At 33.0% G+C, this 21,574-nt stretch overlaps 1 protein-coding gene across 1 annotated transcript; it reads right to left on the bottom strand.

The window, feature by feature from the left end:
* Positions 1-17,515: 17,515 nt before the first annotated feature.
* Positions 17,516-21,097, bottom strand: LOC149235888 (ferredoxin--nitrite reductase, chloroplastic-like). Its single transcript, XM_089368698.1, has 6 exons — positions 20,774-21,097; positions 20,478-20,637; positions 20,111-20,350; positions 19,964-20,078; positions 19,232-19,520; positions 17,516-18,289 (listed from the first exon to the last, which is right to left on the bottom strand). The coding sequence occupies exons 1-6, from the start codon at positions 21,092-21,094 to the stop codon at positions 17,516-17,518; spliced, it is 1,899 nt and encodes a 632-aa protein (XP_089224824.1). The 5' UTR covers positions 21,095-21,097.
* Positions 21,098-21,574: the final 477 nt, after the last annotated feature.

A 21,574-nucleotide genomic window follows, 5' to 3' on the forward strand; every position in this document is an offset into this window, starting at 1 on the left:
CTTTAAGGAGCGAGCAGTGGCTCCAACGCCCTACTATCAAGGTTAGTGATGTAATGGTGTACATACATGTCTTGGAACTTTCACTTAATTCAGAAGCCTGTTAACATGCCAACACATTTTCACAGATGTATTGTATTCATTTGTAAGACTATTCTTTGGACACTTGTAATGCATTTTGCTTTAACCAGTATTAAGATAGTTGAACTATTTTGGTTGGTTTAGTACATATGATATTGAAAATGTGTTGTATCATTTGTTAATTTTGTCTTGCCCTTGTGGGCTATCTCATTGGACACTTGACAGATTCATTCTTGTAAACTTGTTATAACGCCCATCGCACTCGTGCGGACTATTCCACTGGGTGTTGTACGTGCTATCTTTTCACCTTGTGCTTGTGATTGCCACATCCGTGTGGAATGCTTTGTCGAAAGATGCACATGTCTTGTTGTGTTGTGTCTCTAGCAGAGTTGGGACTATTCCCTTTCAACCTGAGACTCACTTCCACCCTTTCCCTCTGTAGTGAAAGAACTTTGACACAAGTGACACTAAGCACTCACCAAGCACGTGAACCTCGATGTTCGGGGACAAATAAAACCACTCTCACATGCTAACAAGCAAGAGCTAAGGCATATATTTAAGATCATGGCGACTGGGCCATCGTACTAGATGGGACTCCTACACCAAATGGTGTGAGGTCTAGTTGGGACTTCATACTGGGGAGATCCCTTGAGTGTCGGTGGGTCCACCACCATCAATAGACCCATAATACAACATCAACACTACCCATTTGTATTACAATCATGGGACTATAGTCCCCCATATTGAGCTTAATACTATGACACTTCCCTAAACAATTCGTGTTGCTTCAATTTGCAATCATTACTTGAAACTCTAATGTTAGATATATGAAGCAATTGAGAAATTCTACTAATTTGTAATTGATGAAGTTATGGGCACTACCCAAATCAATCAACATTGCTACCATTTTGTTTTCTATATATCCTTCTATCATGAGGGTTTGTGATGTTAGCCAATCCAAGATAGAATATTGATGGAGTAGTCTCTTCTAGCTCTAGATCTTGTGACTGTTCTAATTCTTGATCTTCTTATTTTTTAGAGTCTATGTAGAACAATTTATTCTCACTACTTTTACGCCCCTTACTGTACTTGTTGCCACAGTTGAAACATAGTCCTCTTTATTCTCTCATCCATTTGGTGATAATTCAACCTTGTTGGTTTAAGAGAGGGATCCTGATTTTCTCTATAGTTATTAGTGAATGATTTTAATTTTCTTTCTAGACTAAAAGCATCCTCTAGAGATTTAGGTTCAGAGAGACACACCTTGTGTTGGATCCTTTCCTTTAAATTTCCCATGGGAATAGGTCTAATAAATTATCCTATGAAATATTTGTTACTTTGAGACTTAACTTTTGGAATTGTTGAATGTGCTCTATAATTGCTCATTTTGTCAAATATTTACCAATTGAATCCCCATAATTTTCTATCAACTCTATAAAAATATATCGAGATATAACAAAATCATTTCCTTTCACAAGACATTGATACCATACACATTGGTCTTGTTCTAAAAACAAGGATGCTATATTTACCTTTTGTAAGGATGCCACTTGGTGTAGATCCAAATTATTGCTCCATCTAAAATATCCATGTCACATAATAATTACCATCAAACTTCCTCATATCAAATTTTGAAATGTAGTAGTTCCTTGGTGTTGACTTGAAGCCTTAATGATGTGAATCTTGGATTGAAAATTCATGATTATGGTTCTACAATTCAATATTTTTTTCTCCCCAATTGTGATAACATACTCCCCATATGAGATTGGTTCCCAATATTATGTTTCTCTTTATATTTATAATTTCTTTGTATCTCCACATCCTTCTTGGGGAGATATTTTAATAGAATGTTTTGTAATTCTTTTATTTCTTCCCTAATGGATTTTTGCATTTTTTCATTATTTTCATTTTCTTTTCAATTTAAGCTTTTCTTGAGAACTTAATAAATCTACCTTTTTCAACATACTACCACCTATAACAAAATTACCAACTTAACAAGAACTATACCAAGTTTTTGTTTTTTTAGTGGTCACAAAAGACATGATTTTCATGCCGATTTTGACAAGTGTTGATGTAACATCAACTACCTCTTTTTGGGGCTTATTTTTGACACTTCAAATTTTCTTATGTATTAAGTATGGATAATTTTTTTATAATGTTGGTGACTTTCATGCTAATTTTGAAAAGCGTTGATGCAGCATCAACCTTATTTTTTTTAGCAGGGGAGGGGTGCATATTTTTGACAATTTAGATATTCTTATGTCTAAAATACCATTTTTTTTAAATGTCGGTTATTCCACCATTTTTCAACTTGTCTTCTTCTTCTTTTCTTCTTGAGATGTTTATTTTTTGAGGATTTTTCAAGTTTTTGTTCTTCATTCTTCTTTGCAATTATTTTTAGTAATAAAATTTTCATTTTTTTTGCAAAATAAAAAAATATGATAAAATGATATTTCAAAGATAGGATTTTTTATATATTTATGTATCATTGATTAATACTTCAATACACATAAAATAATTGTCACTAAAAAAAATTTTAAACACTTCACAAAATAATATACATTTTACATATAGATATGATTTTAAAAAATACACATTTTGAGACCTTTTTGCTAAAAATGAGATGTCCAATAAAGGATTTTTACAAAAAAATTAAACATATAAAGTTGAAAAATATCAAATTTTACGATTTTTTTTGTGAATTTTATGGCTAAAGATAATAAAATATGATTCTTTTTGACCAAAAATGAAGACTCACATAAAAATTTAAGTAAAAATAACAAAAAAAAATCGACAGAATTTAGGCTTCTGTGATCTATATATAGTTTCTGAGAAATCTTTTTCAGTGAAAATCACATAAAGATTCATTTGTTGATGCGTTTCGAATTAGACCAAATAAAAAGTTCAAAAAATAAGAAATAAAAGCAATTTTATAAAAAAAAATATGAATAGAAAACGAAATTATAAAACAATAAAAAAAATCCAAAAACATTAAAAACAAAAACTTGGAAAAAAAAAAATAGAGGGAATAAGAATATATGTATACAAACAAATTAAAAAAAGATGTTGAAAAAAAAAAGAAAATAAACAACATATGAAACAAATTGGAAAAAAAAAGAAAAAACACAATTAAAAAAATAATAATTAAAAAAGACAAATTAGAAAACAATTTAAAAAAATATGGGAAAAAAAATATTATACAACTTTAAAAAATGAAATAATATAAATAAAATGTTAAATATAAATAAATAAAATAGAAATAAAAACATAAAAAATATATAAATTAAAAAAATAAATATTAAAAAAACATTAAAATACAAATAAAACAATAAACATTAAAAACTATTTTTTTATAACCTTGGTGGGGCTACATCTTCATCATATCCAATATATCACCCCGATCGGGCTGGGGAATTGAACTTGTGACTTCATGTCAAGGAGTGCCTTAACAGAGCACTTAATCACCATCTATCCAAGACCCACCATCTATCTAAGACCCCATAGACAAACATTAAAAAATATTAAAAAAATTACGAAAAATGAAAACTTTCTAGGCCTGTGATTAGGGAATTGAACCCCAACCCTGCCCCAACACCAAAGGGTTGCAAGAAAGGCAGTTGGAGTGACAACGCTGCTCCAACTACCTTTTCTTGTGGCCCTTTGGTGCTGGGGTGGGGCGATATATCTATATATATATATATATATGTGTATACACTAGTGGTTTTTTTTTTTTAAGTGTTTCTTCTGCTATCTTTTTCTGTAAGCTTGGAGGGACTACATCTTCATCATGTCCAATATATCACTCTTACCGGGGCTGAGAATTGAACTAGTGACTTCACATCAAGGAATGCCTTAATAGGGCACCCGATCACCTTCTATCCAAGACCCCGCAGACAATAAATTTCTTTTTCTATTATTATTATTATTATATTTTTTTAATTATTTAATTTTCTTTTTATTTTTTGGTTAAATATTTAATTTATTTTTAAATTATGTTTTTAGCTAGATATTTTTTTTAATTTTCATTTTATTTTTCTTATTTTAATTTCATTTCATGTTTTTTATTATTATTATTATTATTTTATGTTTAAATTCTTCACTTTGGTTATATATATATATAATTTTGTTTTGGTTTTTTTTTAACTTTTTTTTTTTTAATTTATTATTATTATTATTTTGTAAGTTTGGTAGGACTCTCCGATTTTTGAGTTTACATGTCCATTATTCACCCCGCTACGGGGGAGGGTATCACAAGATTCGAACCCAAGATCTCCAGTTCTATGAGATTTCATTCCACGACCATCGCCACTTGAGCTACCCCAAGTGGACTTTAATTTATTATTATTATTATTTAATATTATTTAATGTTTATTTAAAGTTTTCATTTTCATTTTTTTCCTGCAGGGGTTGTGTCGATGCTCAACTAGGAATTCAATCTCACTATGTGTCAATTTGATAGCTGATTTAAGTTTTCATTACAATGGATCAAGTCTACTCCCCTTCCCCCCTTCTCCCGCTGTGCCCCCCGGCCCCTTGCCCCATTGTCTGTCAATTTGATGGTTGACTTTTAAGTTTTCATTGAAATGGGTCAAATTCACCCCCATTGTGTGTCAATTTGATGGTTGATTTCTAAATTTTTACTGTAATGTATCAAGTTGCCTTACGATAAGATTTTTAAAGAGCTATACTTTTAGAATTAAAAAAAAAATGCTCTTAATATAATAACTCTTTGGTTTAAGTATTCATTTTTAGGGTTTTTTGTAGTCACGATATTTGGTTATAATTCCATGGCTGGAAATTTTCGAAATTTTAAGTTTTTTTGAAGTCATGATATTTTGTCTTTAATGCCATGGTTGAAAATTGTCAAAATTTTAAGGTTTTTGAGAGTCATGATATTTATCTTTAATGATATGGTTGGAAATTGTTAGAATTTTTAGGGTTTTTAGAGTTGTGATACTTTATTTTTAATGTTACCGTAAAAAACTATTGGAATTTAAAGATTTTTCAGAGTCATGATATTTTACTTTCAATGCCATTTCTAAAAAATTTTGGAATTTTAATTAAAAAACATTAATGTAGCATAAACACTTTTCATTTTTGGGGTGTTTATTGACGTTTATTGCACACAAAAAATTATTTTTTAATGTCATTCTTAAAAAAATGGAATTTTGACTCCCCTACCAAAAAACCAAGTTTATGTCATTGGAAGAAAGAAAAAAAAATCTAACTTTTTAATCTGAGAGTCAGATTAAGATAAAATTTATGTCGCTGGAAATCTCTCAACAAGTCGAACACAATGGTGAAATTGGTTTTGTGTTTTGATAGAGTTGGAAAAAGTATATCTTTGTAACCCATATTCATCATAGTCCATGAAGATCGAATTAATTATAAAGTAATAACTTCCACAGTTTGAAATAATGCAAGGGGGTGGAAGGGAGCGTTACACTTAAAGTAGGAAAGCCCTTATCGAAGATTATGTCATGCTTTTTATTACCTTAAACATAAATGGGTAGGGGACACCTCAAAAAATATATCCCTTAACATATTATTTATTGTATAGATTCAAATTGTCATTACACTACACTAAATGATGTTTCTAGGTACCAAAGCAATTGAGGTCCTATTATAAATAATTGAAATTTAGTTCTTCAGATGGTAATGATTTTTTAGGTGGTATTTTAATAACTTGTAACCATAAAATTAATTCTATCTCTACAAATCTTCTTCTAGCAAGTTTTTTGCTAGAATGAGATGTAAAGGCTTTGGGAAAAGCCTACATGCTCTTCCATTTATAGAGGCATTTTTTTTATTGAAGGCCATTTTGGGACTCTCTCAAGGATTAAGAGGTTATTCAAGGTGATAACCTAATTCTTTAAGGAAATCATAATCTAACCATGTCATCCAATTAAATTTGGGAGTATTTGGCTGGACATGATCCATTAGAATAATATTTTATTCATTTTTTTGAAGAACAATATCTAATTGATATTGAACTTGTACAAATAGTACCAAATCGGAGAAATTATAAGGGAGGAACCTTAGCCATATTAAAAATATTCAATTGGTTGTTCATGGTGGAAAAACTAATTGAAAATGTTGAACATTATTAGTCCTAATTCAATGTGGGTGGAGCTTCTAATCATTGTCCAATATTACAATAGATTGAGAGGTAGAATGAAAACCCACTTGGTCCTTTTAAGTGTAATTATGTTGAGTCAGAGGAGGATATGTTTAAAGAGTTAATAAGTTCATAGAAACTATTCAACCCATTGTTAGTATATTTGGAAATGATGCAATTTGCAATTAATATGAAAAGGGGGAAGAAAATTGCTAGTGAATGGGTCAAACAAGAACAAGAAGACAACCAAGAAAATTTAAGGAAATTAAAACTGGAGATAATCAATATTTTCACACAAATATAGCTAGTGTTTTTCCAGTCAAGAAAATGGAGAATTTGAAATATTTGGAAAATCAAAAGAAGAAGCTCCTAGAATTGGAAGAGATAACTTGGCATTTCAAAAGTCATGCCATATGGCTAAAGGATGGTGACAATAATACCAAGGTTTCTCAAAATTATGCATCACATAGATAATCAGTGAATATGAATTGGGACCTAGATACCTTCAATGGATAGAAAGCCAAAATCTTTAAAGATATAGCTACTAATGGGAAGGACTATTACTAGGATTGGTTTAAGAGGTATGATTCATCATATATTGTGGGGAAAATGAGAATTATCCACTTGTTTTGAAGGTTTTTTTTTTTAATCTAGAAATTAATGAATCTCTTGATGCTACAATCATCATGTATGAGCTAAAGGAGGTCTTATTTTCCTTAAAAAGGGATGAAATCCTAGGCCTAGGCAGTTATATTGTCAAATTTTATATTGATTTTTTTTTTCTTCGAGGATAAACTCTTGAGGGTGGTTTAAAAATCATTAATTTCTTGCAAAGTTATGGGGCTATGAACACTACATTCAATGCACTGATTCCTAAGAAGAATTCCCTAGCTAATGTTGATAATTTCAAGGCCATTTCCCGTTGTAACTTGATTTGTAAACTTATCTTAAAAATGATAGGCAAAATAATCAAAGCGAGATTGTCAAATATCATTTCAAAGGAAAATTTTGGGTTTTTGTTCATAAAAATAATACATGATGCAGTTGACACTATTTATTGTAAGTTTTAACCCTATACAATTAATAGTGCAAACATATTCTTAATAAAATAGAAAAGATACAATAGAGAATACACAAATTTACACAATGATTTTATCCTAGGAACCCAAACACAAGAAAACTTGGAAGCTTTTTTTCAATATATTTTTTGTATAGTGTTACAATAAATAAACATCTCATGGGGTATATTAACTTCCAATCCAACTATAGTTCCATAAACAAAACTACAAAACCATGGGAAAAACCACCATGCATTGCAAAACCTCTTTTAGCAAAACTATGCACTAAAAAACTCCAAAAATGGGTGCAAACAACCACCCTCAAAATTTATTTTAGGGTGTTGCACTAAATCCCATGCAAGGGGGACTCTCTTCCCTCACATACTCCCTGGACAAGGGGGAGTGGATATCCCCTCTTAGGAACCCCCTTTGTTCATGGTGGATATAAGTCATGCAAATGATATAACACATATCCAATATTCTCCCACTTGTTGTTTTCTTTGCATACAGGGAGTCATAGGAGTACACAATCAACAACTCAGGAAAATGATGCACATTGTTTCTCTACACCAAGAGAACCTTTTAGCTCTCACATATTTTATTAATGCATCTTCAACATTCTTCAAAGTGCCCACATTTACCAACAACGCCTTCTTTTGTTCAGTCATATCTCCCACAAAGTGATATTAAACATCAATATTCCTTGTTTTCAAATGATAATTTGGGTTCTCTTCCAAGAAAATTGCACTTTGGTTGTCACAATATATCCTTATACATTGTTTTACCAACCCCATGTTGGAAAATTTAAATATATTTGGTTTTCATTAATGTACTTGAGTCATCATGTAATGTACTTGTCAAAAGAATAAAGAAAATATTTTTTATTATTGTAAAAAAGACTAATTAAAGCATGGGTTTCATGCTTGGGTCATCATTATATTAGTCAAAGTCCCCATTGTGGACTCATAGGATTAATATTGAATTTATAGAGTCAAATTACATTCAAAGAGATCCTTCTTGGGCTTTTGAATCATATAAAAACATTTAGTATGGAGTCAAATATGATTTATGTACCCTCCACATCAAGTTGGCCTAAAAGAGATCAAGTCAGCCTAAGGATCCTAATTTGACTCACAAGAATCCTATAAATACAAGCTAGTAGAAGTCATTTGGAGCATCAATTCTCAAGCAAGTTTGATATCTCAAGAGTAGCTGGAGAAGTGCGAAGTTTGTTGTCAGGAAGTTGAAATAAGTGCAAGTTTGGGGAAGTCTAAGGAGAGGAAGAAAATCAAGATTTTGGTGTCTCTCTCTCTCTATTTTGTGGTTTGGACTGAGAGATCAAAGTATCCTAAGTTTCGTTGTTGCTAGAAGTTTCCTGTTGTGAAGCTGTTGCCTAATCGAAGTTACTAAAAGGGGTCAAAGATCTGGGAGGCTGACTTGGTGTGGATGATCTATTCATCATAGGTTTAGAGCAAAGAATCCAAAAATGCAAGAAGATGTTGGTAGCTAAATTTGAAATGAAGGATCTAGAACTGATGCATTATTACCTAGGTCTATAAATATGGAAAAGACCCGGGGAGATATATTTGGGGAAAGGAAAGTACATCATCAAGTTATTGTAGAAATTTAGGATGATGGATTCCAAGCCTATGACTACTCCTATGATCACCAACCTCAATAAGTTGAGAAGCTCTGACTCTATTCTCATGGATCCTACCACATATCGGCAGTTGGTGGGTTCCCTAATCTATCTGGTAAACATTAGTCCAGATATATGTTTTGTAGTGAATATTATTAGTCAATTTTAGTTGGAGCCTCGTCATGATCATTGGATAGTTGCCAAACATATATCGAGGTATCTTCGTGGCACTATACATCACTGCCTAAAGTATGATAGTAAGGAAGTCAAGCTAATTGGTTTCACAGACACTGATTGGGTGGCAGTGAGACCGATGGAAGGAGAACTACTAGAGGATGCTTTAGTCTGGGAGATGTTATGATCTCATGGATGAGTAGGAAGCAAGATCCCATTTCATTGAGTAGTCCCAAGGCAGAATGTGTGGTTGCATGTGAAGTATGAAAATAGGTTGTTTGGTTAAGGAAGCTTTTGACATATTTGTTCAAGAAGCCTCTGGTCCTATTGTGATTAATTGTGACAATCAAAGTTGTATCAAGATGTCTATAGATCCCATGTTTCATTATAGGATGAAACATATCAATAATAAGTTCCACTTTATTAGGAACTCGGTGCAAGATGGGATCGTAAAGTTGGAGTATGTCTCGACAGATGAGAAGGTAACAGACATACTAACAAAGGCTATTCCTAATACGAAGTTTGAATATCTAAGTGACCTACTTGGTTTGGTAGATATTTTTGATTGTATTGATGATAAGAGTATGGAAGAGATTTGTTGAGGCTTTGCGAGTGAAGCATTGCCTGGGAAGACATATGGTTGACACTTTGTGTTGATGTCTAGGTCCTGAACTTGGAAATGTGGTGTTTGTTATTGAGTTCTATTTTTGGATACACGCCTGGATATTTTGGTAACTTGGTGGTTAGTAAGTAAGCCTAATGGTACCTAGAGGGGTTGAAAGCTTGATTCCACCTTATTCCCACTTGGATAGATTTATTTGGTTAGGAATCTAGTCCATGGAATTTTAGTGCTTAAATTGTTGAGAGACAAATGGATAGATTGCCTTGGTCAGGAATCTAGTCTGTGGAATTGCAGTGCCTAAATTGTTGAGAGACCAATGGATAGATTTCCTTGGTCAGGAATCTAGTCCATGGCATTGCGGTGCCTAAAGTTCTTCAAGGTTCATATAGTTTTAGATCTTCCATTGTATTTGTACAGTATGAATACCTCCCTAGTTAAGAGGGAGTGTTGGAAAATGTAACTATGTTCGGTCTTCATTAATGTACTTGAGTCATCCCGTAATGTACTTGTAAAAAAAATAAAGAAAAGAATTTTTATTATTTTAACAATGACTTATTAAAACATGGGTTTCATGCTTGAGTCATCATTATATTATTAAAAGTCCCCATTATGGACTCCTAGGATTAATATTGTGTTTATAGAGTCATTGTACATTCAAAGAGACCCTTCATAGGATTTTGAATCATGTAAAAAGGTTTAGTATTGAGTCAAATATGATTTATGTACCCTCCACATCATGTCGGCCTAAGAGAGATCGAGTTGGCCTAAGGATCCTAATTTGATCCACAATAAGCTTATAAATACAAGCTAGTTGAAGTCATTTGGAGCATAAATTCTCAATCAAGTTCGATATCTCAAGAGTAGCTAGAGAAGTACGAAGTATGTTGTCGGGAAGTCGAAAGAAGTGTGAGTTTTGAGATGTCTAAGGAGAGGAATAAAATTGATATTTTGGTGCCTCTCTCTCTTTGTTTCATTGTCTAGATTGGGAGATCAAAGTCTCCTAAGTTTCATTGTTGCCGAAAGCTGCTACCTAGTCAAAGTTACTGGAAGGGGTCGAAGATCTGGGAGGCTGACTTGGTGTGGAGGGAAGGTCTGGTCTTAGTCTAGGGTGAATAGTCTCAAAGAATACTATTGAAAGGAAGAATTATCTTGACTAGATTTCCCCTTGAAGGGTTTTTTCCCTGACATAGTGCCTATATCTTGTGTCTCTTGTTTTGTGATCTTGATAAACACATAATATGGTCATTTCTTGATGAAATATAAGATAATAAAGAAGTAAAAGAAACCAACACACTCACAAGTAATTATTAATAAAGGAGAATCAAACCTTAATATAACTACTTTGATTTTCCAACACCCCATACCTGAATACAATATCTATAGCCAAACTGCTTCCTTCCTTACATGAGTGGCTTCTATGTATTTAGCTTATGTAGTTGAAAGTGCCACTACATGGTGTCTCTTGCTCATCTAGCTGATTTCTCCTCCAAATAGGTTAAAGACATACACAATTGTAGATCTTATGTGATCCATATGTCCATCCCAATCTTCATCAACAAAGCCATGAATGTCCAACACTCTATCCAATATAGGTCTTCCATGATAAAACAATTTGTATCCAGTCGTGCCATGCAAATACTTGAAAACGCTCTTCACTATTTTCCAATTCTCCCTACTTAGTTTTGACATATTCTTGCTCAATACTCCCACCACATGTGCAATGTCCAGTTTGGAACAAACCATTGCATTCATCAAACATCCAACTACATTAGCATATGCAACATGGGACATGTCATATTCCTCTTCTCATGTCTTGGGACACTAATCTATAGATAACATTACACTTAAATGAATAGGAACCTTCATCGATTTACTTTCCTACATATTATACCTCTACAATATTGTCTCATCATACTTTCTTTGATTTAACTAGATTTTCATATTTTCTTGGTCTCTTTTAATTTTCATGCTCAAGATAAAATTGGCAGCATCCATATCCTTCATGTAAAATTTAGAGGACAAATAGTTTTCATCTCTTGGATGATTTTCCTATCATTTCCAATCAACAAAATATTGTCTACATACAAGAACAAATAAATAAGATGATCACCAACTAATTTAAAATACACACAATGATATGCTTTTCTCCTTGTGAAGCCAAGTCCCTATATATATGTGTGTCAAATTTTCAATACCACATCATTGGTGACTGCTTCAATCCATAGAAGGAATTTTTCAACCTAAATACCAACTCTTTCTTACCCTTCACTACAAAACCTTCTAGCTACCCCATGTAGATCTCTTCTTCCAAATACCCAAGTAGGAATGTTGTCCTCACATCCATATGTTTTACCTTAAAATCAAAAGAAGAAACAACAAATCAAATAAATATAATCTAAGATAACTTTGAAACAAGAGAAAAAATATGACCAAAGTCAATTCCCTACACCTGGGAATAACCTTTTTCTACCAACTAATCTTTGTATTTTTCCACTTTTCCTTCTGCAATCAACTTCTTCTTAAAACCCCATTTTCTACCAATGGGTTTTCTTCTATCTAGAAACTCCAGTGGATCCCAAGCCTCATTTTTTTCCAAGGCCTCCGTTTCCTCAACCGTGGTGATTTTCTAGTGTCTTCCATCCCTTGAATCAACTTCCTCTCTAACTTCTCTAATATCATCATCATTAATAATAAAATAAAAATTTGAATGCAAATTAGGTGAGGTATACATTTATGGCTACCTTCTTTCTCGAATGGATCTCCCCAAAACTAAGGTATGTGGTTCTTCGTCTTTTGATGCACCTTTCAAATTTTCTATCCATTTTTTTTTCCTTTAGAACATTTACATATGCATCATAGCCAAATAACTTGAGATGTGAAAGAGGTGGTTTCTTACTAGTCCATACCTCATGTGGATTCTTATCATCCAATTTCGACGAGGGTGATATATTTACCAAGTAACATGTAGTATCCACTACCTCTTCCCAGAATCCATGTCCTAACCTAGCACCATTGAGCATGCTCCTTTATTTTTCCACCAATGTCCTCTACATCCTTTTTGTAAGTCCATGTTGTTGAGGTGTGTATGGGGTAGTCTTATATCGTGCTACACCACACTTATAGAAATCTTCAAATTTCTTCCTATGGAACTCTCCACCATTATCCATCCTCAACACCTTTATTTTCTTCTATGTTTGATCCTCCACTAGATCCTTAAATTCTTTAAATATATCAAAGACGTCAGCTTTATTCACGAGGAAATATATCCATGTATTCCTTGAGAATTCATTTTTAAATGAGATGTAGAACATATATTTACCCAATGATGGAACTAAGAGAGGTTTAAACACTTCACTGTGCACTAGATGTAGTATGCCCTCCTCCCTCTTAGCAACATAGGAGAATTTCACTTGATTCTACTTCCCATATAAAAAATTCTAATAGAAATAAAAATTCAGATATAAATTAGGCATACTTTATACCATACCATTAACATGTAATACTCAAAGGCCCTTCTCTCCAGTATGTCCCAATATTTGATGCCACAACATAGTGTTTTCTCCTGAAGCTACAAGAGTTTTTCCTTCCTCTACTCCACTCTTAGGAACAATAGAATTGTTTCAACCAGCACTAGCAATGCTTCCCAACAACTTATACAGAATTCCGATTTAAACTCCCCTCAATAATACCATTGCTTCTTGAACTATCTTGTAGGTATCATTTTCAAACAGTTCTTACACTTGAATTTCTCATCTTGCTTACAAAAATCGAGCTTCTACCTAATCCTTGAATGTTCAGAACATGGGCGAGTTTCCTAATTCTTCCATCCATGAGTTTCATATTGACTTTTCTTCATCCTATGATTCTAGCTCTCGATTCATCTCCTAAGAAAACATCACGACCATTGAATCTCTCATACTCACAAAACCACTCCTTATGAGGATTCATATGAAAATATCCACCTGATTTGACCAACCATGCCTCATGATCTACTTGTGTCCTCAAAAAATCCAAGTACACATCCCCTCCTTCATCTGAGGAGTTATTTGCTTCTATAGAAGGAGAGTCTATAAATCCCTTTGCTTTCTCCACAACTTTGGCTTTACAAACTTTTTTATAATGCCCTTATTTTCCACATTTCCAACATACCTTTATGAACTTTCCTGGAGATTTAGATCTTCCTCTAGATGTAGATCTCCCACTTGAGGATTGATTCCTATTTCTTTTTTGGGAGTGTCCTCTTACAGACAAGGCATCTTTGTTTTGTCTCTCCAATTTTCTTTTTTTTTGTCTCATCTACTCTCACAACAAGGATGATATTACTTCATCAAATTTTAAGGTAATTGCATTACTACATATGGTAACAACCATATTATCCTAGGAGTCTAGTATACAACATAACAGAATAATGTAGGTATCCTTATACAAAATCTTAATATTAATAAATAATAATTGACACACAACAATATTGAAAGAATTTAGATGCTTTGTTGCTAAGTCTCCATCCTTAGTCCTTAGGTTATATAACTTTTTCACAAGAAAAATTTATTTACCAGAGACTTAGAATGATATGAAGCTCCAAACTTGTCCTTCAAAGCCTTTTTCATAGCCCCTCCCTATCACATTCAGTAATATCAAATCAAAGAGACACAATCATATTGTGTTCTTTTCCTTCTGATAGAACTTTATCTAGTCTTTTGTTAACATTCCCGATGTAGTACCTAGATCCAAATCAATCCACTGATCACTTTCCACCAACAAGTCTTCCATTTTGTGCTACCACAACTCAAAACTTTTCCCATTCAATTTTTCAATCTCTATTTTTGAACTAAAAATAAATCTCTCAAAGAAACTTCAAATGTTTGGAAAGATTTGATGTAAGCATCTCCAATCTTAGGTAGATGAGCAACTTGGAAAGTTGGTAATGGAAAATATATTATAGTAGAAGAACATCCTTGGGTATTAGTTCCATAGATAATTTGTTTATCAAAAGAGTTGAAATAGGTTCTACACCCAAAAGGTGTGATCGTTGCAGCTAATGTTGGGGTTCAAGGTGTTCTTGGAAGATGGTTGCAAAAATGGTTATTTAAATTTTCAAAGTGTTTTAGTAGTTCAATTGACTATAAAATGTATCTCCTTACTATGTCACAATCTTATTGTTTTACAAGACTAGGCTGAAATAACATGGTATTGGAATAAGACCATAAGTATCCTTACAACAAAGTTAGGATATGAGGATTTATCCTAAATGGATTTATCGGGAGAAAGACATTGGTGGTGAGTAAGCATTTGGAGGATTTATTCTCCTTTAAATATTTGGATCTTCTCCTAGTTAGTTCTATCAAGTAGAATTCTGACTTGGGACAATCGAAAAAAATGTTTTTGGAAAGGACCAAATCATTGTATTCTTTGCAAACAAAAAGATGAATAGCTAGGCCACCTTTTTGTTACTTGTTCATATGCTATTTCTATGTGTTAGGGTGTGCTCCAATCTTTAAATTGTCTAAGATAGTGGAATTCTAGGAACCTACCTTAGTGTTTTGAGACTTGGTTTGAGGACCCTTCACTAATTCAGTTTCAATCTCTTTGTTGTTATATTCTATGGGGGTTATGGAGGTTAGCAATAGGTGGACTTTTGAAGACAAAGGTAGAGAATTTCTTATAGTGGCACACAAAATTAGAATTTCCTTTAAAGAAGGTTGCTGAGATAAAAGGAAAAGGTTCTTAGGGTCATGAAAGAACCATTGATAAATCATAATGAAGCATGAGGGTTCTTCGATGGAAAATTTCATGCCATTTTTGAAAGATGTGGAACTGTTGTTGTCTTGTTTTTATCTCACTCTAATTCCCTTACCTTAAATTTTGGAACAAGTGAGGGTTCAAATAATAGTGCAAAACTATTTTCCTTTAAGATTTTGTTAAAATTTTCCTTATAAAAAGAGATTATATTTTTGCAAGCATTGGGAGCTTCAAAAAATTGGTGGTGAACTGGTCAAATTAGAGAGATAGGTTCACTATTATATTACTTGTTAAATTTTTATAGATATTAACAAATTGGTAGATGTACCCTCAAAAGAAGCTATAGCACAATAGGAAGGTCTAGTGTTGTTCATGTACATGGGGGAAGAAAGATTTCTAATTGACTTGTATCTCTTTTTGTCACATGTATTGATCTTAGAATATAGTAGTGTAATATATTTCTGGTAATTCTAATTGTTATGTTTATATTTATATAAAAGTGGATATCTATAATATTTTTTGGATTGAGTGGGGAAAGATAGGAGAACTATTATATTTTTGTATAAGAGTGCATGTTTCTCAATGCATATTTAGATTTCATATTTAAAATAATAAATATACAATTATAAAATATAAAATAACAATAAACAAATTTGTTATTTAATAATATATAATTGAAAAGAAAATTATAAAAATATTTTAATTTAATACCATAATGTAAGAGTATAAAAATAGCCACCTATCATGTAAATCTTAACACTTCTACACAGAGCTCACACAAAATGAAAAATGAAGAGAAATCACAAAATGAAGAACTAAGAGAAATCACTTCATTACTTGAAAAACTATGTTGTACTTAAATTTAATTTACAGAACAATACAAGTTTCTAACTATAGCTAGAAGATAATATTGACAACTCAACACATATGGATAAGGCTCACATCTAAAATAATAAATATACAATTATAAAATATAAAATAACAATAAACAAATTTGTTTTTAATAATATATAATTGAAAAGAAAATTATATTTTTTTTTAAATAATATATAATTGAACATAAATTTATTAAAATATTTTAATTTAATACCATAATGTAAGAGTATAAAAATAACCACCTATCATACTGCAAATCTTAACACTTTTACAAAGGGCTCACACAAAATGAAGAACGAAGAGAAATCACAAAATGAAGAACTAAGAGAAATCACTTCATTACCTGAGAAACTATGTTGTACTTAAACTTAATTTATTGGAACAATACAAGTTTCTAGCTATAGCTAGAAGATAATATTGACAAATCATCACATAAGAATAAGACTCCAACACAATAGATATAGCTAAGAAAACAAAAAGTGAGGAGGAAAAAAAAAACAAAGAATGAGTCTCTACAATTAGGCCTCATTAAGTACCCATGTACAACCTCTCATAAGTGGAAAATGAAAAAACATAAAAAGAAAGAAAAAAATAAAAAAATAAAAACATGAAAACTTATAAATTCTTTGATCCTACTTCTAAAGAAATTTTGTTCCAAAACGATGTACATTTTGATGAAAACAATAATCCAAAATACTCTTCCTTCCTCATCTTTAATTATTGATAATGGTTCTAATAATTGTGATGCTTTTGTTCTCCATATAAATCATAAAATAAACTTGAAAGACTTCTAGCGATGACTGATAACTAGCAAACAAGCATATGATTAACAAAGTTAAATAAGATTACTAATTTTATTAGAACTCTAACACATATAATAGTAATAAATTGATTTTTGAAATCAATAAATTCTTTCTTTTATATATATATATATAATTAATAATAATAAATTCCAGCGAAATTTAAAATGTTTCCAGTAAATCAAATCGATAAAAAAAAGGGGCACATCTTTAACGGCTTTATCTTATCCCTTTATGAAATCTTTATATTAAAAGGATTCTTGATTGATGTCATCATACGAGCATCCTACATCACTAGAAGAAATAAAAAATTATTGATCTCAGGATTTGTTATACTGAAAGCAATAACAATCGGCTAAGTTATCGGAGAAACTTTTGAGTGTAAAATCTGCCCCCGCCGTAAAATGAGAGTTACATGAGCAGTGAAGATGACGATGGGTGAGAAATTGGAATTCGTTTTGATATGTCTGCTTTCCTCATGGCTCCAAAGTGTTTAATAAGTAGTTCTTGAACCACAGGTACCAAGTCCTTGCAAGGTACTCCCTTGTGGATTAAGTCCCCTAGATGTGAATCTGCTCCCACGCCACCTCCCATGAATATGTCCACTCCCTCAACAGCTTCCATGTTTTCATCCTTAGTCATGCAACCCAGGAAGCCAATGTCTGCAATCTGCACTTGTCCACATGTATGAGGGCATCCTATCCAGTGCATTCTCACAGGCTTGGGAACTTCCATGGTTCTATCCAATTCCTCTGTGATTTTCAAGGCTCTTGCTTTTGTTTCGATTATTGACAGCCCACAGAACTGGTTGCCGGGACAAGACACTAAGGTGCTGAGAAGAAGAGGAGGGGAAGGGGAAAATTTTTGGAGGAGGGGTTCCTGTAAAAGTGCCTCTATCTTATTTGTAGGTACGTTTGGAATGATGGCATTTTGCTCTATTGTGAGGCGGAGTTCCTGGGTGCCATATTGTTCTGCAAGACGAGCCAATTCAATCATATTTTCTGCCTGAAATCGACCCACTGGAACATGGAGACCTACAAAATTCAAGCCTTCCTGCTTCTGTGGGTGCACACCAAGGTAACTCCTGCGCTCCCATGATTTATCTAACATGTCTTCTGTTGCTGCTCTTTCCAACTTCTCTCCTGGCATTCTCTTCACCACTTCTGAACGGAAGCGCTCTATTCCCTGCAACCAATCATATCATGATTCTCAATCTTAGTTCACAGATGAAGGAAATTAGAATACTATGTAGAAAGTTGGTACAGCAATTCATCTACAACTAAGTTCGGCTGCTTGTGAAAATTCAAATCATCAAACCCAGGCAATGGGCAAATGGATATTACAGTAACAACTCATTTGTTACGAGGAATGTGGTATCAAGCACGTCACAGTTATCAGATTTCTATGGCACTCTATGGTTGCCAATATGACAAGAGATTTTAAGATGAATCTGTGGTAACAGATCAGAAATGTATTTTCATCTTACTATTAATATATGTTCAGTGTATTGACATACAGACAACCTAGAGCTGAATTAAATGGCAATTAAGGTGTAGAGATTAAATGGAGAAGTCATGATTAGTAAAATAAATAAATTCATATGTTTTAGTAGTCAAATCTATAGGTAGGTTCTTTTTCTCACAAACAAAGGCTATCATAATGGCCTGGATCTCATATACCATATTGCTTGAGGGTGAACTTAAAAACTAATGATAGGGAATGAAACTAATGAAAAGAAATGAAAAAATGATGAGGATGATCTGTTTTCTTTTTCTCTTTCTTGGTTTGAATTTCATGCTATGATATATCTGTCTGTATATCTAATACCCACTTTGACTTTTAGTTTTCTTCTTCCCTGGTAGGTTTGAATCTAGTGCTATGATATATTATCTACTTGATTCCTAGGAATAGCAAGTAAATATTGTTCATAGATATAACTAATACTAAAACCACATTTGAAAAAAAAAAAAGTGAATGATTATTATTATGATATGGATTTATTTTGAAATTATAAGTAATTCGAAACTAGTTGTGCATATTCCCTGGAAGCAATAATTAAGGATCTGCATACTGGATAATGTATAATGCTATAGTAACCATAAATCAGTACAGAAATTGTAGCATTACCATCTCATCAATCAGGTACATCACTCGAGTCTTCTGGCGATTTCCCCGGTTGCCCAGATCTCTAAAGGCCTCCAAAATGGCTCTGCATACTGGAACAACATCGTCTCCGGCCACCCAAGCATCAAGTGGAACTGCCTTTTCCCAGCGTTTCGAAGTAAGCAATCCACCAACGAGCAGGTTGAAACCAAATCTCTCATTTTTCATTGCAGGAACGTAGGCGAGGTCATTGATGTGGGGATGTTCAAACAAGTCGTGTGAACCCACAACACAGATGTTGCATTTACGTGGCCTGCATGAACAAAAGACCTCTTGAAAAAAGGATCCCTATGTAACATCTCTCCTGAACTCAAAGAAGTATAAGATCAATTTGTTTCCCAAACAAAATGGAAAAAATAAACTAAACTTTACACCAATTTTTTTAGTGGTTCACTATAATGGAGATGGATGCTAGCTACACTCGCTTATGTTTGGGTGAGCGGTTATTTTTCATGTAAAAATTACTTCGGTGAGACTCAAGCTACACTTTTTATTAGCGATTTACTGTACGATGATATTAACTACACCTAAACATGTATAAGTGAACAAATTATCTTTCATATAAAAATTACTCCATAAAACAAGCACGTCAATCTCCATGGAACCCAAGCTACACCCACTTGGCAACTAAACTTTACGAGAATCAATTCAACATCAAAAATAAATGCCACCAGCAGAATCTACTTTAGCACTCACAGGTTGCTTATGGAGGGATTCCCGTTGCCATTGTTGTGGATGTAGTCAGTCAGAACTTTTGTATATGGCCTTGAATCAATGATCTCATGAGGATCAATTCCTGCTAAAGGATTGCCTATAGGGTTTCTAGCATTGTCCAAGGATTGCCTATAGGGTTTCTAGCATTGTCCATTCCACTCTGCAAGCTTGACAATCCAACCTCCTTCAGCCCTTTCAATATGGCAGGTACGTCATCCAGCACAACTCCACGAATCTGCCAATTCTGCCGAGTCGTTATATCTGCGCTTCCCTCTCCTCCATATTTTTGGATCACGCTTGCCAAATATCGAGTTTGGAGACTGCTAGTCACACCATTCGGAAGCCTAATTCTCATCATGAATCTCCCATCTTAAAAAACCAACAAAAACCAACAAAGAACAAAATTTGGTTCGGCTCGCAATGATCAAATAACCCCAGAAAAAAACAAAATTTCAGGCAAAGACATAGCCTAGAAGAATTGAATTAGGGCACCTACACTGATGCTTTCTTCTGTGAAAGAGACCCATCCACTTTACACGTACATCTATACTGTCCTTATCAACTTCGTGATTCTCAATTTCAGCAAAGGGCTTCTTTGCAAGCTTTTCTATCTCATTTTCCATGAACAGTTTGATGGGTTCCTTCTCCAACTTAAGCTGCAGACAGAGAATGAAGACACTCTAATTATTTTACAAGACACTTCAACTATATATCCATGGTTAAAGTTCAAGACAATTTTTATAATTTCTAAACCCATTCAAATCAAAGGAATAGCTCAATTGGGAATCTCACCTTCTCTTGAGGATTAATTCCAGTCCTGAACTCCTCTTTGAGAACCCAGTATCCATCCTTCTCCTCAACTCTAGGCTCCAGCCTAGAGGCATCCACGGCCACATGAGAGCCAGCAGGCCTGGCTACAGCCTTGGCTGTTGTCCCTTTGTTATTCCCATCTGTACTGATCTCAGAATTGCGTCCACCATGATTAACAGCGCGAACCTGGACTGCTCTCATCAACTTGAGCCGATTCGGCTTATACCCACAACAAACAGGATTGTAAACGACGCGGTAAAATGGACAAATCTCATCGAATCTGACAGGACTAGAGAGATTCATCCTGACTACTCCGATTACAAATCCAAGATACAGTTCAGGATCTGTAAATAAATCTATGATCAGTGCTGGTTTGGTCTAATATCCTTCTGGTGGGAGGACAATATAGAAAATCTCTATGTTCTTGAGAATGGTATGCTACTGCCATAGATATTCAAAAATAACAAATGAACACATATTAAAAAGAAAAGAAAATGAGTACAAAAATTAAATCATTTTTTTTAATATATATCTGTTTTTAATATATTTGAAATATCATGCTTTTACTAAAACCCTTTATAAATATATAAATTTGAAATGTTAGACTTTTATTATAATTTTTTAATATATTTGAAATATCATGCTTTTACTAGAATTCTTTATAAATATATAAATTTGAAATGTTATGAAATATCATGTTTTTATTAGAACTTTTTATAAATATATAAATTTGAAATGTTATGAAATATCATGCTTTTACTAGAATTCTTTATAAACATATAA

The sequence above is a fragment of the Pinus tabuliformis genome, chromosome 8 (assembly GCF_031772625.1).
Source record: "Pinus tabuliformis cultivar Carrire ecotype Pingquan chromosome 8, CPIR1, whole genome shotgun sequence".
Classification (NCBI taxonomy): Eukaryota; Viridiplantae; Streptophyta; class Pinopsida; order Pinales; family Pinaceae; genus Pinus; species Pinus tabuliformis.